This window comes from Mangifera indica, chromosome 3, assembly GCF_011075055.1.
Source record: "Mangifera indica cultivar Alphonso chromosome 3, CATAS_Mindica_2.1, whole genome shotgun sequence".
Classification (NCBI taxonomy): Eukaryota; Viridiplantae; Streptophyta; class Magnoliopsida; order Sapindales; family Anacardiaceae; genus Mangifera; species Mangifera indica.
In genome coordinates this window covers 9,976,567-9,996,098 of record NC_058139.1, presented here as the reverse complement: position 1 = coordinate 9,996,098, position 19,532 = coordinate 9,976,567, and the positions used below count along the sequence as shown (strand labels likewise).

At 35.1% G+C, this 19,532-nt stretch overlaps 4 protein-coding genes and 1 non-coding gene across 5 annotated transcripts; 3 read left to right on the top strand and 2 right to left on the bottom strand.

Moving 5' to 3' along the window:
* The first annotated feature begins 4,035 nt into the window (after positions 1–4,035).
* LOC123211790 (MND1-interacting protein 1-like) lies at positions 4,036–10,195 on the top strand. The gene is made up of 3 exons (XM_044630686.1): positions 4,036–4,283; positions 4,406–6,065; positions 9,457–10,195. The coding sequence occupies exons 2-3, from the start codon at positions 4,422–4,424 to the stop codon at positions 9,973–9,975; spliced, it is 2,163 nt and encodes a 720-aa protein (XP_044486621.1). The 5' UTR covers positions 4,036–4,283; positions 4,406–4,421; the 3' UTR covers positions 9,976–10,195.
* An 831-nt stretch (positions 10,196–11,026) lies between these two features.
* On the top strand, positions 11,027–13,323 carry LOC123211791 (aluminum-activated malate transporter 12-like). The gene is made up of 6 exons (XM_044630687.1): positions 11,027–11,516; positions 11,611–11,751; positions 11,835–12,107; positions 12,187–12,305; positions 12,386–12,523; positions 12,608–13,323. The coding sequence occupies exons 1-6, from the start codon at positions 11,129–11,131 to the stop codon at positions 13,223–13,225; spliced, it is 1,677 nt and encodes a 558-aa protein (XP_044486622.1). The 5' UTR covers positions 11,027–11,128; the 3' UTR covers positions 13,226–13,323.
* Positions 13,324–13,419: 96 nt separating this feature from the next.
* Positions 13,420–13,491, bottom strand: TRNAC-GCA. The gene has a single exon. It is a non-coding gene; the product is annotated as a tRNA-Cys (tRNA).
* A 632-nt stretch (positions 13,492–14,123) lies between these two features.
* Positions 14,124–15,164, top strand: LOC123210371. Its single transcript, XM_044628691.1, has 2 exons — positions 14,124–14,446; positions 14,524–15,164. The coding sequence occupies exons 1-2, from the start codon at positions 14,260–14,262 to the stop codon at positions 15,042–15,044; spliced, it is 708 nt and encodes a 235-aa protein (XP_044484626.1). The 5' UTR covers positions 14,124–14,259; the 3' UTR covers positions 15,045–15,164.
* An 804-nt stretch (positions 15,165–15,968) lies between these two features.
* Positions 15,969–18,608, bottom strand: LOC123210370 (NAC domain-containing protein 71-like). Its single transcript, XM_044628690.1, has 4 exons — positions 17,869–18,608; positions 17,231–17,511; positions 16,810–17,133; positions 15,969–16,712 (listed from the first exon to the last, which is right to left on the bottom strand). Exons 1-4 carry the CDS (start codon positions 18,017–18,019, stop codon positions 16,437–16,439), a joined length of 1,032 nt encoding a protein of 343 aa, XP_044484625.1. The 5' UTR covers positions 18,020–18,608; the 3' UTR covers positions 15,969–16,436.
* Between the last annotated feature and the right edge of the window lie 924 nt (positions 18,609–19,532).

Sequence of the window (19,532 nt, the reverse complement as noted above, 5' to 3'; positions counted from 1 at the left end):
GCAATTTCGCTTAAACCCCCTTAATTTTGGTCATTTATTATAATTTCCCATTTTAAAAAGGCCAAAAGTCTATTTTCCACTCAAAGTACGCGGTTTTATCAAGTTTCCCTTCATTAATTTAAAAAATTCCATTTATCCATCCATAGGCTATTAAAATTAACGGAACTCTAACTCCTAAAAAATTTATTTCATTTTCCCCCTAAAATTTTAAAACTAATAATTTTTCCCCAATCCAAGTTTTAAAAAATAGCATTCTCCCCTTAGGGTTTTTAATTTTTGGGAGTTAGTTTTCTGGCGCCATTTCTTCCTCTCCGGTGACCTCCAGGCAACGCTTCTTCCTCTCCGATATGACCTCCTTCCAACGGTTGTTTTGGGAACGGTCGTTGACGAAGAGTCTTCGTCTTTGATGAAGATGAATTGTCCTTGTCACTGACTAGGACAACCGTCGGAAGGAGGCTGCGTTGAAGAGGAAGAAGCGTCGCTGGAAAACTAACTCCCAAAAATTGAAAACCTTAGGGGGAAAATACTGTTTTTTAAAACTTGGGTTAAATAAAATTGTTAGTTTTTTGGGGTTTAAGGGAGAAAATAAAATCAAATTTAAGTTTATTTTTAATAATACAGACAAAATGATGATTTTACCTTTGAAACTGTTAATTTTAACAGGTCACAAGTAGGTAATTAGGATTTTCAAAGTTAACGGAGGGAAACTTGACAAAGCAATATACTTTGGGTGGGAAATAGTCATTTGGCCTTTTAAAAATTTAAACGTCTATTATTATATGAAATTTTTTTATTAAAATTAAAAATAAAATTATTTAAAAATTAAAATTTTATCATATTTCTCTTTTTTTAATTTAAAAAACTAATACTATTCTTTTTGAAAAGTTATTTTTTCTATTTAAAATTTGTATTTTTTCTTCTATTTCTCTGATAATCAAAGTCTACTAACCTTTATATCGATGCTCCATCCTATTCTCCGAACAAAGATGAATTATTGGTAAAAAGTAATTTTTTATTCTTTATTTATAATAATTTTAATCAAAGATAATAAAAAAATGAACTGTCAACAAGATAATAATCATGGGCAACATCAAGAATTCTATCATGTAATTCTCAATCACAATTATATTGATTTGATCAATGCAAATCCAAACTTAAATTACTCTAATTAGTACAATATTATTTTCTCATTCTCTTTGCTTCATCTTTACTATTTCTTTCAACTTTTCCTTTTCTTTTTTTTTTTTTCTACCAAAATATGAATTTTCTGACCCTTTCTTTCCTTTACATTGCCAACTCAATAATAATAATATTTTCACTCTTTCAAAAGTGGTATCTTTTTGTGGAAGCCCTAACTCCTCCCTCTGAAAGACCCTTTATTTGTTATAAATGCTTTAGCTTTCGTATTTATGAAATCTTGTCATGATGAAAAAAAAATATGAATTGACATATTCAAGTTGCAAGGTTTGAGGACGAGCTTGCTCTGAGGGCCTGACGGGCCTAGCTCACCAACCTTTAGACAGTCTATTGGTTGAAAATTCCATCAGCATTGACTTGGTGCATCGTCCTTATGCCCCAGCCTCTAATGTGTTGTCCCCCCTCCACAATTGTGGTGCTAGTATTGAAGTCTAGGAGCAGTCAGTCAATCTTAGCTCTTGAAAGTGAGATAATTAGTCTTCTTTCTAGCTCTTTCTCACATTTGGTCATGTTTAACCACCTTTCAAGAGTTATAACACAACAAAACACATTCAAACTGAAATTGCACCAACTTGATGCAATTCTGGAGTTTTCCAATGATAAATATTGTTAATAATAATTAATTTTTAAATTTATTTAAGTTGAAATGAAAATAGGGAAACTAAAAATAATATGTAAGGTTAAAATATAATTTTTTTGTACTATAAAAGATGTAAGTGATATTAATTCTATTTTATTTGATTGTTAAAATTAACAACTGATTTTGATATGCGGGAGAGAAAATGACATTTTTAAACTTGAAAGTTAAGAATATGTGTTTTATCAAATTTAGGTGTGAAATAGTTAATTAACCCATGGTTTAAAAAAATCGGCTCAAATCGACCTATTAAACCATCACTCAAAAAGAAAAACAAAAATAATTATCTAAAAAATCATTTTAAAAGTTAGATCAAATTAGACCGTAATCTAACTACTCAAACCATTAAAATTTGTAATTTGTTCGAGTAAAACCCCATTCTTAGTGTTAGCAAAAATATTAATTTTTTAAAATTCATTATTGGAACCTAAACCTAAGAACTCATGTATGCAATGAAGCAAAATTTTTTTTTATATTAAAACTATTTATATATAATATACTTAATAAAGGGAAATTATAATAAATGTTTAAAACTAAAGGGTGTTAAGCGAAATTGCTCAAAACTCTAAGGATTAAGCAAAAATGCCCTCAATTTAGAAAATGACTAAACTGTCCTTATATATAAACCTCACATTTTCCACAAATTTATTGTTCAAATTCAGAGAAAAATTCGGATCTCCCACGGGCGCAATGTGGTCTTTTTCATTGATTTTTCGTATTTTTTGACAACCGAAAATGACAAATAAGGATAGTACATTATCTCACTTCTTGTTTGAATCAATTTATTGTTAAAAGTATTGAGATTTGAGGGAGATTTTGAGGTTTTAATGTTTAGGGTTTCGATTTTGAATAATGCATAAAATGTTTTGATTCTTAGTTGTTTTTTTTTAAATTTCTTGAAGGGTTTTGTGTAATTGGATGCGTAGATTTGATTTGTGTTGAAATTAAATGCTGAAATGACGAGTTTTGGTCAGAAAATGGGTTAGATCTATCGGTGCTACGTTAATTTCCTACGGGCGCCTGTGGGATGGGAGGAAATTTAGCGTTTTCAAAATTTTAGGGGGAGGGGGAAATCCACGGGGGTTTGTGAGAAATTTTACACTGAACTGTGAAAATTGTGGGTTGGGTGAAAATTGACTTTTTTAAAACTATAGGGTTTGTAGGAGATAGACTTTGAACGACCATAACTTTTGATCTAAGAGAAGTTACGGGGCTTGTAATATATCAACGCAAAACTCATTTCAAGTTCTATAACGACAACTAGTTTTTCCAGTTGTGCCCAATTTAGAGGCCCAAATAAAACTATTTCAGCGTGTATTATGCAGTTTTTTTGTTTTACCAAATTTAGGATTTTCAGTTTTTATGATTTTGAGCTTATTTGTGACTAAGGTGGACTTTTTTGATATATAGTTTTCAAATTTGACATCTGTCTCTTTAGTTTTATGCTTTTTGAGACATATTTTATGATATAATTACAAAATTTCAGATCGATTTTTTGGTTTTCTCGTTCCTAAGCTATTCAAACGTGTAGTTTTTGAAATTTAGATATGTTTTTTCAGATTTTCTAGTGATTTTTTTATTGTTGACATTTTAAGGTATTTCAATATATATATTTATTTTTCTTAACATGTTATTTAAATTTTTTATATATTATGTAATATCAAAATACTCTATATATTTTTCAAACATTTTTTAACCCCTAAATTATTATTGAATATTCAAATGTTCTATTTACATAACATATAGAGTATATTTAACAAATAAAATTAAGTTTTGAGTTAAGATTCATATAAATACTTTTTTCATGAATTGATTTTTTTTTATTTAAATTTAGAAATACGAACTTCTTCCTTTTGAACAAACCTATAATAATTAATATTAAGTAAAAATGCGAGTGAGAGTGAGTGTTTAAATAATATAAGAAATATATATAATGGAAGTGAGAGTGAGAAGATTTATATAGACATGGTAAAGGGTAATTTTTATATTTTAAAAAAATTAGGATATTTTTATTTAAGAATATAAAAAATAGACATTTTTATTTATAAATAAGAAAAATAGACATTTTTTTTAAATAAAAGGATAAAATATTATTTAATATAATTTTCCTTTAATAAATAACTATATAAAATTATTTTAATATATATTTAAACAATTAACTAATCCGGCACCAAACTGCCTCTGGATGACTGTCCTTCCGCCGGCCGGTTTGAAAACATTGATTTGGCGTAAATTTTACCACAATAATGAAGAGTGCCAGATATCTACACACAAAACAATTTTGTCTTCGCGAAATCACCCCCCCAGACTTGGGCATTAAAAAAACATACACTGACCTTTATATGCCTTGCCTACTCGTCCCTTTGTCTATCACACTCACACACCTCCATTTTTTTTCTTAATCTCTCTATTGGTTTTAAGCTTCAAATAATCAAGGAGTTCTTCATCTGTAAGTCTCTCCTTCACCATCGAATACTTTTGTATACTTTGTGGTTTTTTGGTTCCATTTTTATGGTATTGTGTTTTTTGTTTGATGTTATCTAAGGGATTCTTGATTGAAATTTGATACAGATACTGTTTATATTGCATGGGTTGCACTGTGAGAGAGAAGCATATCAGGACAAATCGGAGGCCCCGATCTGTGAAACCCGAATTGGATCCTTGTTATCTTGATAAGGCATCAATATCGAAATCTATACTTGAGTCGGGTCTCAAACCGTTGAGTTATCATCTGGGTTTAAATGATTCGACCCAGAACTCGAATCCTAACCCTAACTCTAGTTCTGAGGATCATGGTTGGGGTTACTGTACTGAGGAACAATTGGAGGAAATATTGTTGAAAAACTTAGAATTTTTGTATAATGAAGCTATATCTAAGCTTGTTGCATTGGGTTATGATGAGGATGTTGCTTTAAATGCTATATTGAAAAATGGGTATTGTTATGGTGGCATGGATGTGTTAACAAACATATTGCATAATTCTTTGGCTTATTTGAATAGTAGTTCTTGTGGTGGTGGTAATGATAATGCTAATAATGTGAATTCAGAGGAATCAGAGCTGGTTTTTAATGATTTGAGACAACTAGAAGAGTACTCGCTTGCAGGTATGGTATGTTTGTTGCAACAAGTTAGACCACATTTGAGTAAGGGTGAAGCCATGTGGTGTTTGCTTATGAGTGATCTTCATGTGGGTCGTGCAAATAGTATTGAAATCCCAGGCACTAATGTTTGTGGCAGTACAGTTCCAAACAATGTTGATAATGTTATAAATAATGCTGGGGTTAATGGTGTTGTGTCTCCAGCATTGTGTAGGTTTCATGGAGGGTGGGGGTTTGGGAGTGGGGGCAATGCTGAGTTTTCAGTCAACGGATTCTTTTCATATAGTGCTGAAATGAATTTGCCAAGGGATATTGAGTGTCCTAAGAGGTTTAACCTTTCGCCTGCTATGAAGTCTTTGTTGAAGAGAAATGTTGCAATGTTTGCTGCTGGTTTTCGGGCTAATTCAAAGCATTTGCAATCACAATCTTCGGCTTGTTTGAGTTTTACATCAGGTGGGGATGTGTCTCCAATTGGATCTGGGGTGGAGGTTTTGGTTGACAAGTGTGAGGAGTCAAAGAATTTGAAGGACCTAAATGGGGTTGATTTGGTAATGAGTAAATTGCGTGATTTGAATATTGATGAGCACCTGGAGGATGTAACAGAGGATCAGAAGGATGAGATGATAGTTACTTTGCTTGACCAGGTTAAGGAACTTGAGAAGCTAGTAAAGGAGCGAAAAGAATGGGCACACCAGAAGGCAATGCAAGCTGCTAGGAAACTAAGTAATGACCTAACAGAGCTTAAAATGTTAAGAATGGAGAGGGAGGAGACTCAGAGGTTGAAGAAGGGAAAACAGACTCTTGAGGACACAACCATGAAGAGGCTCTCAGAGATGGAGAATGCTTTGAGGAAGGCTAGTGGTCAAGTGGATAGAGCGAATGCTGCTGTCAGAAGGCTTGAGACTGAGAATGCTGAAATCAGAGCTGAGATGGAGGCTTCTAAGTTAAGTGCTGCAGAGTATGTTACAACATGTTTGGAGGTTGCGAAGAGGGAGAAAAAGTGCCTGAAGAGGCTCTTGGCTTGGGAGAAACAGAAGGCTAAGTTGCAGGAGGAGATTGCTGATGAGAAACAGAAGATTAAGGAGTTGCAACAATGTTTGGCACGCGTCCAGCATGATCAGAAAGAAACTGAGGTTTGTTTCTGTTTCCATGGATGTATGCACTCAAAAGATTAATTCTTATGGTCTATTGGAATGAGATCATTCATACCTCTTCGTTGCATTGTTATCTTCTGAGTTTTAATTAATCAGACAATGCTTTTTAGAAAAAAAAAATATTGATAAACATTGATTCAAAACCTACCTGACATAATTTCTTGAGCATCCTATATGGGTTTTCATAAAAGATAGACTTACAAAGTGACATAGGTTAATTATACAAAACAACAGTGATAGAAACCTGAGAATATGGATCCAACTGGAAATGGAACTCATATTTGAATTATGTGGTTTTAGTTATACTTGTTATTTAGAACTGATATTTTGGCTGTCCCATGAATGAAAATTAGAACCATGGAGTTGCAGATATTATTATCATTTAGATCACTGCCTCAACATAATTTACAAGTGACTTCATTGTATTAAGAAATTGTGGGTAACTGAAGAAGATGAAATTTTATCAATTCAGACTCTAATCATCACAAAACAACTTCTACAGGTGGGGGTAGGGATATGCTATTTAACAGAATGTGAATTGGAACAAATACAAACATTTCTATTTTGTTTATGAGATGTGATTTTGGGCAAATGATTTCTGGATCTTCTGTTACATGCTATATGTTTATTTCTATATAAATTGATTTTTCATTTGTGTCTCTTATGTAAGTTTACTTTACCTTTGTGTGTTCGGTGTTTGTATTTGTTATTTTAGCTTTAACAACTGTGCTAAATGTGCTTCCATTTTTATTACTAGCATTTGTGTATACATAAACACAACCAGGCTTGGTAGTTTTGAATTAAGATTCTTAATTGTGTTTTTCATATAATATGAAAAGAATTTTCTAATTTAAGATTAGTAGGAACTTAAATATAGATAGAAGAATTATCGATTGAAAATCTCTCTTAGAGGTACTGTTTGATTGATAAGAGGAGAATTACAAGAGACTCGTATAAACCAATTCTCTGCAAACATATATGAGACTAAGATAAGAAAATGATAAAGATAGCTACTTAAAAACTCTTGGCCATTCGAGAAGCCAATGCTCTTCCCACAACCAAAACTGATTTCCAAATTCTACTTATCTCCCTTCACTCAACCGTCTATCTTCATTCTTTTTTTGCCCAACCGTTTGCCATACTCTACCAGTCACCTAAAGCCACGTGACCTTGCCTAAGTGCTATTAGAATCTTCCTGAATCTTCTCCTTTCTAGCACTATTTGTTGGGTTCCTCAATTCTCAATCCCACGCTCTATCAAATCCGCTCATCCTCACCTCCTTTCAGCCTAATCTTGTCCTCAAAGTGGAAATTCAAAAATTGATCATTCACCTTACTAAAATCACCCTAGGTACATTCACAATTTGGTAGGTGTTTCCACTTAAGTAGAATCTCCAATTGACCAGTGGGATACACACGCCACTGCACTGTTCTTTTCTGGAATTGTGTGAGGCCTATAGAACTTGGGACTCAACTTTTCATTTGGCCTCTTGGTTAGATTTCTAAACCTGTAGGGTTGTAACTTTAAGAACACCACATCACTAGGGACAAATTGAACCTCCCTTCTTTTCGTGTTTGCATATTTCTTCATCATTTCTTGGACTTGAGTCAGGCTGTCTTTGAGTTCACTCATGATCAGATTTCATGTCTATAAGAACATCTCTACCTCATCCACTTTAGACGCGTTTGTATCCCAATGAAATAATGTTAGGGGTTCCCTATCATACAAAGCTATAAAGAAGTCATTCCTAAGGCACCGTGGAACACGGTGTTTAAACTAGTATTCAACTCAGAAGAGCCAACTAACCCACTTAGGTTGTCATGCACAAAAACAATGCAAGTAGGTTTGAAGACTTATGTTGACCACCTCGGTTTGATCATCGGTTTGAGGATGGTATGCCCTGCTGAACTTGAGTGTGATACTTGTATTGCGAAAGTTCCTTCTTAGATTGGCTAATAAAATTGTGACATCTGATACAATTGATCGACAATAGCCATGTAGTTGAACCATTTCTTTGCTGAATATCCCAATTACATACTTAGCTGTGTAAGGATGCTGTAAGGCCATGAAGTGACAATATTTGGTTAACCAATCCACCACTACGAGAATTGTAACCCTTTTTTGTTTTTGAAGCCCTCTTATGAAGTTCATGTATACATCTTTCCACGCTTTATCCAAAATAGGAAATGGCTGTAACAACATGCTAGATGCATTCCTTGATGTTTGCTGTGCTGAGATACTTCACAGCTGGCAACATAATTGTGAATGACATCTAATTTCCATAAAGCTAGTACAATTGCCATTAACTCCGTCTTGTGGATAGATTTTGCTCGGGCTCTAGTGGACAACACTTGACTCATAAATAATAGGGCACCCCCTTGCATCAACACAACCTTAAGACCTGTCCTTGAGGCGTTAGTCTCAACAATGAACTCCTTAGTGAAGTAAGGCATGGCCAAGTTAAGGACTGTAGTCATTGCAGTCTTGACGGCTTGGAAAGCATCAATGGCAATGTCACTCCAAGTAAAGAATTCTTTTTTAACACCTTGGTTAAGAGCTCCGCAATATGTCTGTACCCATTGATGAATGTTCGACACTCGGAAGCACTAGAAAACCTCTTGGCTCCTTAATATCTCTTGGTCTAGGCCAGCCAGTCCATATTCTGTATACTTTTTTGAGTCAGTTGCAACACTATTTGCAGAAATTATGTAGCCTAGATACTCCAGTTGCTACATGACAAAAGGAGCATCTCTTCTTGTTCACCACTAACTGATGCTTGGACAATATGGAGAATGTTTCCTGCAAGTGCACCAAGTGTGTGTGTGTGTGTATTGAGAGGCCCTTACCTGGGAGAATATTTTTAATGATGTGAAACTTTGTTTGGAAGCTGCAACTAAAATATCCTTATTCCTTGCACATGGAATGCAATTAAGTTTTTAACTTGTGTGTCACCTATCTATTAGTCATCTCTTAGATTAATCATGAATCAAATTCATTGATATTCCTGATATATGGTTTAATACTAATTTTACTTCTTGTCTTTTTGGAGTGTAAATATATTTCCCCATGAAATTTAATAATCTGTCTTCTGTGTAGTTGTTTACTTGATGAACGTCCAAGTTATTTAGGCACATGTCAAAATCTTTCTTGCCATTTGTATTGGCGGTTATGAGGTAATAGGTTGAGTAATTTGTTGGTAGACATTTAAATGGGATCTTAGCCCACTTAACACATGCACGTTGGACATAATTCAACTTTATAATCATGGTTTGTCCAGTTTCCCAGTTTTGTGGCAACTTCTGTAATTACTAGATTCTCTTCAAATTCTAGTGCATTAATTTACTCACAAAGGGTCATTTTCTTGTTGCAGTCAAAATGGAGGCAGGAGCAGAAGGCCAAAGAACTAGCGTTGACACAAGTGGAGGAGGAACAGCGTTCAAAGGATGCAGTGGAAACTAGCAATAAAAGAAAGCTTGAGGCTTTGCGCCTGAAGATAGAGATAGACTTCCAGCGCCACAAGGACGATCTCCAAAGACTTGAGCAGGAGTTTTCACGTCTAAAAGCATCTGCAGAGTCTACTGAGTTGATTCATCCATCAAATATTTTCCCTTTAGGAAAGTCAGAGAGGGTAAAGCCCCAAGAAGAAACAATTGCTAGGTTGCTGCATGAGTTAGACAAACTCGAAGATTCATTCGAGACAGAAACCAACCATGATAGGGACTGTATGATTTGTATGAAAGATGAAGTCTCCATTGTTTTTCTCCCCTGTGCTCACCAAGTATTGTGTGTCAGTTGCAATGACAGTTACGGAAAGAAGGGGAAAGCTCTTTGTCCTTGCTGCAGGGTTCCAATTGAACAGAGAATCCGCGTTTTTGGAGCGAGTTCATAGTTACAGTTTGGCTTTAAGAAAATGCTCTGCATCATCTAGTCTTTTTCAGTATTACTTGTTATAATGCAATATACATTTCCTTACAGAGATTTGGCTGCTTGCTTTTTACATATGCCTGCCTCTAATGTGCTGTGATGCTTTAGCATAATGTGTTGTATGTAAATAAGAAGTTGAGTGGGCTCATGCTTACAGCCTTAATAAGTGAAATGCATTTTTTTCATTTGTTTCCCACCTGCTCGCAATGGAGTGCCAAATGGACGAAGCATAGGTAAAGATGGGGAAGTTGAGAATGCACGGGAAGAAACATGAATAAAAATCAAAAGAGCACAACACAACGCTCTCTCACTTGGTTAATTAGGTGAACCGCAAATTGTTGTGAGAATTGAAAGCCCCGTGGGCATACACCCACTTTATAAGTTTGGTCAACCGGCCGGCAGTGCACCGCCAATTTATGTGTCAACCACCACCACTTCCATCGCTTTGCCTCCGCCCTAGCCCAATTTACACATATAGGGTACATCACTTCAATCTTAGTGGGTTCATAGGGATTAATTTTATGAATTATTAGTATAATAAAGATTATGAAACAAATTATGATCACATGGTTCCTGTGGAACGATATAGACACTACATATGATCAGGCTGTCTATTGTTCTACTTTACAGTTCATTTTGATTGAACTTTGAGAAAAATAAACAACACAAAATTAGGTTAGTTTTAATTTATTCTATTCAATTTTGCAAGGTGCAGTCAAGACAATGAGCCCAATTCAACAACTGCTTTGATATTTAGTGATTATTTCCCAACAAGCCTCATGATCTTATTAATTTACAGATTTCCCATTTCTGCTTCATTCCAGAAATATATTTGTCAAAGATAAAAGAAACAATTATGTATCTTTCCGAAACTTAAATTTTCTAGGTCAACTTGACTCATCTACGAATCTCATCCCCTTGTGTGAACTCATCTTTCACTTTAAGTTGTCCTGCATGTGAATCCGGCAAAGTTTCCTTGTATAAATTAACCTTAGTATCCTGAGCAAATTGGGGTGATTTTCTTATTTGAAAACAAAAAAAACTTCCAGAAAGTACCCCTGTATCAATATGCATGGTCTATCTTTACTGATTGATAATTGTTTCTAGAGAAATTGACTATGTCTACAAGGGTTGTTGGCATTGACATGGAGGATCACAAGGCTTCCATCGCCGCGGTTTCTCACCCAAGTTACGGTCAAGTTTTTGGTGATAAAGTGAGGAGGTTTCCGGGTTTGTTGTGGCATTCAGCCAGCAAATTTGGTGGGGTTTTGAGGAACTATCTTAAGAGGTTTGCTCAGAGAGTGTTGAAATTTCTGGGTTCATGGTGGCATACATTTCGGAAGGTGGGTGAAGAAGATCATAGAAGAGTGATTCATGCTCTGAAAGTTGGTTTTGCATTGGCACTGGTTTCACAGTTGTATTTGATTAAGCCACTGTACAAAAGGTTTGATGACGGTGCCATCTGGGCTGTGATGACTGTTGTTGTTGTGCTTGAGTTCACTGCAGGTTATAATTTGATTTCGAAAGAAAAATTAACATTATCTGCAGTTGAAATTTATTAATATACATGTACTTTCTTTTATTTTCTAATGATCTACAGGTGCAACTTTGTACAAAGGATTGAATAGAGGATTGGGGACATTTTTAGCAGGATTCTTAGCCGTCTTCATTGAATACATTTCAAACGCATCCGGTCATACTTTCAGAGCTGTTTTCATTAGTGTTGCCGTTTTCCTAGTAGGTAAATTTCGTTTTGTGTGAAAGATTCTGCAGCAGTTCATCCCCAAGATATCATAGATTTATCTTCCATTTTGAATCTAACAGGAGCTGGAGCTACATACATGAGGTTCTTTCCTTCCATAAAGAAGAACTATGACTATGGCGTTGTGATTTTCCTTTTAACCTTTAATTTGATCACCGTATCAAGCTATCGTGTTGACAATGTATTGAACCTAGCGAAAGAACGAATGTATACCATCGGTATTGGCTGTGGCATCTGCCTTTGGATGACTCTTTTCATCTTTCCCACTTGGTCCGGCCAGGACCTTCATAATTCCACTGTCACCAAACTCGAAGGCCTCGCTAAATCCATCAAAGGTTCGAATTAAACGACGAACTTCATCATTTTCGCAATGTCTTTAGAGTGTTTAATGTTAATTGATTATGGTTAATGCAGCTTGTGTGAAGGAATATTTCAATGATAACGATGCTGAAGGAGTGGGCCAAAATATTGATGATATTATCTACCAAGGTTGCAAGCTTGTTTTGGATTCCAAATCCATTGATGAAACTCTTGTAAGTTTTTTAATTCTCACTGTAATTTAATCAAACTGTTCTTGAGTTCTTCAGTTCATTGAAAAGTTTGAGTTTTGCAGGCAGTTTATGCAAGCTGGGAGCCCAGGCATGCTCGACATAAAATTCCATGTAATCGATATGTGAAACTGGGAACAGTTCTTCGCCAATTCGGATATTCAGTGGTTGCACTTCATGGCTGTTTACAAACTGAAATTCAGGTAAATATTTAAACGGAATTCTAATTAATTGCAATTTTTTTGATTATTTTTGTAAATATGATTTTAATTTTGATTTGATTATAGACTCCGAAATCGGTTCGAGCCCTGTTCAAAGATCCATGCATTCGCCTAGCTTGTGAAGTCTCAAAAGCGCTTACAGAGCTTGCCAATAGTGTTAAAAATCGCCGCCAATGCTCCCCGGAGATACTCTCCGATCACCTCCACGAAGCTCTACAAGACCTCGACGCTGCCATAAAATCTCAACCGAGGCTGTTTCTCGGATCCAACGAGAACCACGCCGGCAACATGCTAGCCCTAGCAGCTGCACACGCAACGCAAAAGCAACAAAAAGAAACAGAAGCAAAAATCTCATTATCGAGCGTAAAAACCGACTCTTCTGCGCTGCTGGAATGGAAAACGAAGAGAAAAACCGACCCGTCGGAACTGGAGGGGAAGACGTTGAGGCCACAGCTGAGTAAAATCGCAATAATGAGCCTCGAATTCTCGGAAGCGCTTCCTTTTGCTTCCTTTGCTTCTTTGCTGTTAGAGATCGTGGCGAGGCTGGATACTGTGATTGAGGAAGTGGAAGAACTCGGGAGAATTGCGCAGTTCAACGAGTACAGCCATGGCGATGATCAGATCGTTGTGACCTGTGAAAGGCCATTGAAAATGGATAATCATTTACCTTCTGACGCCGCATAATTGAAATTGCATGATATGGTTCTTTGCTTGCTAGATATACTGAAATTTATTTTATTGTATTTGTTTGGTGAATAATATTTTTATTTTTATTTTTTTAATTTAATATGTTATTTGCTTTAATAAAATTGGGAATATTTTGAAGATATTTAAGCTAAGAATTTTAAATTATAAAAAAAAAAAACTTAGAATTAAAAAGGGCCCAACCGGGTTCGAACCGATGACCTCTTGATCTGCAGTCAAATGCTCTACCACTGAGCTATGGACCCACTTCGGTCTGTGAGGTCTAAATGTTAATATAAATAGATTTAAAATAATAATAACCTCCTGCTGTGAAAATTTATTTCAACAACTTGTCAGCTTAATAATCTATTTCAGTATAAAATTCCAAAAATAGGTTTGACCTGCTTTCGAGAATCAAAAGCTACCACCCATGAAAGCTAATTACACAAATAGCCTATTTATTAACAAATTTTAAAAATATTTTATATTATTAAAATATTATATTTTGGTTGTTTTACTTTTGTCACAATTTAGTTTTAGAAAGAATAACAAGAATTTGAAAAAAAAAATTTAAAAATTTATATTAAAAGCTTTTTATTTTCAAAGTTAGATTGATTAAAAAAATAAATTTAGATTTTGTTTTTCGAACAAAAAAATCTCTGGGTTGAAACTGAATGTCATCATATTTATGATTTATCTCTTATACTGAAATGAGGGTTGGGGATGAAAGCACTTTATTTTATCCTTTTGATGTTAAATCAAAGAACCCTTTTATTTTTCCAGCTGATTTTGTCAGTAAATCTGCACTTTAACACTAAATAACTTTCTTTTATATCCAATTTAAGTAGTTGTTATTATTCTTAAAAATATTTTTTAATTGGATCAAAGTTGGCAGGCCCTCTAAGCATCAAAGGAAGAAGACAAATCAGGAAAAAAAAAAAAAAAGGAAAAAAGAAACTAAAAGATAAGGTAGTGTTGTTTCTGTAGAAGTTGAGAGGATGCATTTGAATCAAAGAAGGAGGTGAATTTTGTTAATGGCTTTTTGTGTCTCAAACTCTGCAATTTTTCAGGCATGGAAATTAAAATCAACCCCACGTAGCTTGTTTGGTTGGAACTTTGGCAAGAAAAATCCTGATAATGAGCATACTCCACAGCCTAACTATCATCACAACATTGATCTTCCCTTTCCTCTTTCTCTGGTGGACAAAACTTTCCTCAGAGGTAACTTTTATCTTTGAGTCAAAAACCAAGTAAAAATTCAGGTTTTTTAGGTTAAGAAGTTTACTGTTCATTCTTAGGTAGAGAACTAAAGTGCTGCTACAAGGCCACCATTGATGGCTTCAGTGCAACTGATTTCCACAGCTGCTGTGATTTCAAGGGTCCATGTGTGATAATCGGATACACAAACAAGTCATTCAAGTTTGGAGCTTTTAATCCTGAAGGCTATAGGAGCACCGATGATTATTATGATACGTTTGATGCATTTCTCTTTTATTGGATAGATAATGAGGAGATTGATCCATCCCTTCTGCCCAAAGTTGGGGGCAGTGGTGCAGCTCTTTTTGATTATGCTCGAGGTGGGCCTCAATTTGGGGCAGATGGGCTGCTCATTGGGCCCCCACTTGCCCCGGTCATGGGTGGGTTCACCGGACCGGATACTAGTTCTGGCGTTGGGGACCTCAGGCAAGGTAAGTCTAGACTGGGATTGTCCTATGCCAAGAGAAAAGATGGGAAGGGGTCAATTTTTGGTGATGAATCCAGGGCTACTATTGAAGAAGTGTTGGTCTTTTGTAGTCCTGAGATTGCAAGCTTATACTAAGTTTAGAATAATTTATTGTTATTTAGTATATGTTGATTGTAACATAAATAATTGAAGTATGCAGCAGGAGCCACTGAACTTGAATATTGAGCTTCTTTAAAACTTCACTTTCAGTGCAAATAGTGGAGCATATTTACATAAAGGGAGAGATTTGTTATACAGGAAGATCATTTATATATTTGGTAGGGAAGACTGAGGAGCCGAAGGGGCATTGGGAGAATCTGATTTTACAAAGAATTTCAGTTTGTGTTGCATGAAAAGAGATTATGGGTAATTTAACTTTTCAAGAAAGCACTCTTAAAGTCACATTATTGACACTCTTTTGTCAAGATTCTCACCGAAGTGAAACAATTTACAAGAGCTTTTGCAGATGGAAATTGACATAAACTTTATTTTCAAATGCGTAACTGCCTCTTTTCAGTCGCCTCTTCTACTGCATGTCTAATTACTTCAACTGTGTGGTTTCTTGTAATAGTTGATAACATATGATCCTGAACCTTGATATGGGAAGTGGGAAATTTTTCTGATAGAAGATACCTGTCATTAGCCTTACTGGGTAGTCTGATTTGCAAGCAGCTGAGACTTCAACATGATCCTTAGTGCTTTTTCAATCATTCAGAGCCACTGCAGGAAAATCCGGTTTTTCGTATGTAGCACATTTGTAAAAAATAAAATAAAATCAGTTGAAATCACCCTACTGTGACACACGGATAGGTGCCGCAATCTTGATGTATAACATTTGTTGTTCTGATTTGGGAGCTTAGTCAAGACTTGAGAGCTAGACGTGCTAAATACCAAATGTCTTGAAGATAAAAAGTCTTCCACTACCATTCTGTGTTTTTCATGAAAAAGAAATCATATGCATGTGCGCGCGTGTATATAAACAAACCTTAATAACATATATCAGAAAAGTAACACACAATATGCTGCAAGAAGCTTATTTTATATGATGATAAAGATAGTACAAAGTGGGACTTATCCAGCATTCCATCTCCGGGTGAAATCGATAAAAGTGACCACCTGGGGGTTCTTTTACTACCTAAACATGAAACCATACCAACCCAACCCTCAACTAGTAATCCAACTTGATGCAGTAAGAACAACCCACTTAACCAGGACATTTGACAGAAAATTAAGCCAGAACTTGACATAAAAGAAGGGGATTTACTTATTATTTTCCTCTCCAAGATCTAACATTAAAAAGGCGTTGTCTTGGAGACCCCTTGAAGATGCAAGTTACACCAACTGATCAATCCTAATGGAGGACCACTAAATCACAATCACCAAATTGTTGAACTGCAACCAGATGCGACTATTGAATTCCCATCTTTATTTGCTTGCTTGAACTCAGCGTGGAGAAAGAAGAAGCTAGAATGATCTTCCCTTCAATTTCTAGAAGAGGCTTGAGTAGTTTATTGAACTGGTCTCATCATAATCATCATAGGACATGTCTTCATTACAATAAGAACTTGGGTAATTTACATGCCCTGAGTATGGTGATATGCAGCCAATTCGATTGAGATCTTCAGCAAATTCAAAATCTCCATTGAAATTCGAGTATGCTGAACTTGGGGAGAATTCTGTGTGCTCATATGTCTGCCATGGAGTCATTGTGCTTGGAAACTCATACTGGGGAAAGGATGCAGCTTCATGGGCCTGTGAATATTCCTGCAACAAGCCAAGGAGAAAATCATTAAGGAATCTCACAAACATAAATCAATCCATGAAAGTTGTTTCTAGCAACCTTGATTCTATAGTGTTTTACCTTTGATGAGTCGAGAAAGAGTTCAGGTGAGACCCAAAGATTAGCCAGCTTTGAATCCATTGGAGCAGGCACAGACTCAGGTATTGTTGTGACTTCATAAGGATAAGGAGAAGTCATAGGGCTCGAATAGCGACTCTCATTGTACAGGCAGCTTGTTTGAGAAGAAATGTCACCAGTGATGCTCAAGGTCTCATTCGAAACTTTTGATGAAGTAAAATCTTGAATGCTTGAACTGCTTTCGACTCTCTTGCCCATCAAATCTCCGTGAATCATCTTCTGTGCATTCTCATTCTTTTTAACAACACGGCACAAAGCAAAAGCTCCCTGAATATAAGAGTTACATTACATGTAAGTCTCAAAACAAACTGGCAAATGCCATTTCATACTAGTGAACTACTTCAGAAAACTTTATTAAATTTACCTGAAAATTTGGTGATCCATGAGAAAGATCATCACAGAGTCGATACTCGTGCATTACCCAATCTGTCCGGTCTCCTAAAGGTGCACGCCCGCGATAGAAAACAAGGGTCTTTCGACACCCAGTTGCAGAAGTAGATTGACAAACAACCTTCCGGTCTTTTCCAGTGGCTTTCCAGTAGCCAGCTTTGGTGGCTCTATTTGTTCTTGAGCCATTAGGATATTTTCGATCTCTCGGACAGAAGAAGAACCACTCCATATCTCGCTTTGGAAGGAATGACTTATCTGCAAATTCAGAGCTTGCCAATCAGAAAAAAAAGAGTAACAAAAGAAATTGTTCATACAATCTGATAGAATTATGGTAGATAAAAAGAAAAGAGATACAAAATATACAAAACAAAACAAAAAAGTGCTTTCCAGTACTGAGAAAAAGATCAGTTCACATTGGCTTTGAAATTCAATTCATCACTGATGACATTATGATAAACATTATTTACATTATTATTATCAGTTTCCCGTGGCATTTTGGCTTGTACAAACCGAATAGAAGTTGTATATATGCAAAAGAAAAGGCCAAATTCATATAATTAAAATGCTGAATAATCAACTAGAAAGGTGAGAAAGATGGATTTGTAAAAGTACCTGGCAACTCCCAAGGATCAAACTTGTAAAGGTCGACCAGAGGGATGACATCAAGCTCAATTTCAAGCCCCTCTACTTTTCTTTTCAGGTAATATCCCACCAATTCCTCATCAGTTGGATGGAACCGAAAACCAGGTGGCAAAGATGCCATTTTTACACTCTCCAATCAAAATCTATTTACTTCCCCACAACACTATATATCAAGAAACTAAGGACAAAAAGCCAGAGAAAATAACAGAACAAAACAGAGCAGAAGCAGGAGGGCTGTGTGTATCAAACTCACTCGCTAAGTCCCTGAAGTGTATCTATTAAAGATTTGGAAAATCCAAAAATAGAAGCTTTCATCGACACTAGATTTCTTGTAAAGAATTGAGTGCAAACACCAGAGAATGCACCCGTTGAGCATGAAGATCATTGGTCTGAAAGAGTCTTCTTCTTATGGTTAAAATTTCAAACCCCCACCACTCCTCACAAAATTTTCAAGAAGAAAAATGTATAAACTACCGAAAAGTTAAAACTTAAGCTATAGCCAGAAATGGGAGTAAATTCCACAGGAAGACCAAAAAGTTGTGCAGAGAAGCTGGTTAAAAATTCCAAAAAAAGAAAATTTTACTGTACCCAGTTGTTAAAAAGGTAAAAAATAAGGATTGATGAGGGGTTAAAATAGTTTGGGCGAAAAAAAGGAGGTGATGAGAATGAAGAAGAAAAAGAGAAGAGAAGAGAAGTTGGGTAGAGTAAAAATGGAGGTGTATGGGAAGAGACATATATAGGGAGAGAGAAGAGGATGGTCATATAAAAAACTCAAAAACACACACCGAAAGTATAGAGATTGCTTTGTCTGAAACGTTGCCAAAATTCCACAAAGTGGCCCACTAAGCTTAAACCAGTTCACACTTCCGCTCTTCTTCCCGCCATCTTCATTAGTGACCTGACCGTCGTGCTTCTCCCGAGTTTTGTTTAAGTAGCAACGTGTTAAAAGACAAAGCATTCTCACTGCAAATAACGGTCAATTTTATTTTTAATTTAAAATTATATTTTTTATTATAATTATAAACAGTTTTATTTTTCAAATTATATTTGGAGTTAAAATTTATTTCCCTGATATGTATCATTTAGTGAGCCGTCGTTTTATTTACTATATCACTATATATAATTTAATAAAATTATGTGTATAATTTTATATATAAATAATGATATATCATTATATGATTAAGTATTGATTTATTTTTAATTTTTAATTATCTAATTATGTAATAATACATTACTATTTAGATTTAAAATTGTATATAAAAATTATATATATAATATTAGTCTATGATACAAAAATTCGTTTAATCACTATTATGTTCAAGTCAATAATTACATTGAGTGAAATTCAAAATTTGTAGTCCATTTTTTAAATAAATTTTGTAGACAATGTAAGGTAAAGAGCCTAGGATACGATTATTTTTGAGTTATTATAAACAAATTGAAGATTGACAAAAAGTAATGTTTACCCTCCAAATTAGTGACACTAGTTGTCAATTTTGCAAGAAAAACGAGATCAATTTGATAAATATAGGATTAGTGCATACGGCATGATAAATAAAAAAGACGTAAACATTATCATCATAGCATATTTACAAACATGCCTTAAGTCTGATAAAAAATTTTTAAAGTCTTAC

Bases quoted from the DNA above. Each gene is read 5' to 3' on its own strand.
- LOC123211790 (XM_044630686.1), top strand. From the start codon at position 4,422: ATGGGTTGCACTGTGAGAGAGAAGCATATCAGGACAAATCGGAGGCCC. The intron at 6,066-9,456 runs GTTTGTTTCTGT...TTCTTGTTGCAG, and splicing joins ATGATCAGAAAGAAACTGAG to TCAAAATGGAGGCAGGAGCA.
- LOC123210370 (XM_044628690.1), bottom strand. From the start codon at position 18,019: ATGGCATCTTTGCCACCTGGTTTTCGGTTCCATCCAACTGATGAGGAA. The intron at 17,512-17,868 runs GTACTTTTACAA...CTGAATTTGCAG, and splicing joins TGATCCTTGGGAGTTGCCAG to ATAAGTCATTCCTTCCAAAG. The intron at 16,713-16,809 runs GTAAAACACTAT...GGCTTGTTGCAG, and splicing joins TCTTTCTCGACTCATCAAAG to GAATATTCACAGGCCCATGA.
- LOC123211791 (XM_044630687.1), top strand. From the start codon at position 11,129: ATGTCTACAAGGGTTGTTGGCATTGACATGGAGGATCACAAGGCTTCC. The intron at 11,517-11,610 runs GTTATAATTTGA...AATGATCTACAG, and splicing joins TGTGCTTGAGTTCACTGCAG to GTGCAACTTTGTACAAAGGA. The intron at 11,752-11,834 runs GTAAATTTCGTT...TGAATCTAACAG, and splicing joins TGTTGCCGTTTTCCTAGTAG to GAGCTGGAGCTACATACATG.
- LOC123210371 (XM_044628691.1), top strand. From the start codon at position 14,260: ATGGCTTTTTGTGTCTCAAACTCTGCAATTTTTCAGGCATGGAAATTA. The intron at 14,447-14,523 runs GTAACTTTTATC...GTTCATTCTTAG, and splicing joins GGACAAAACTTTCCTCAGAG to GTAGAGAACTAAAGTGCTGC.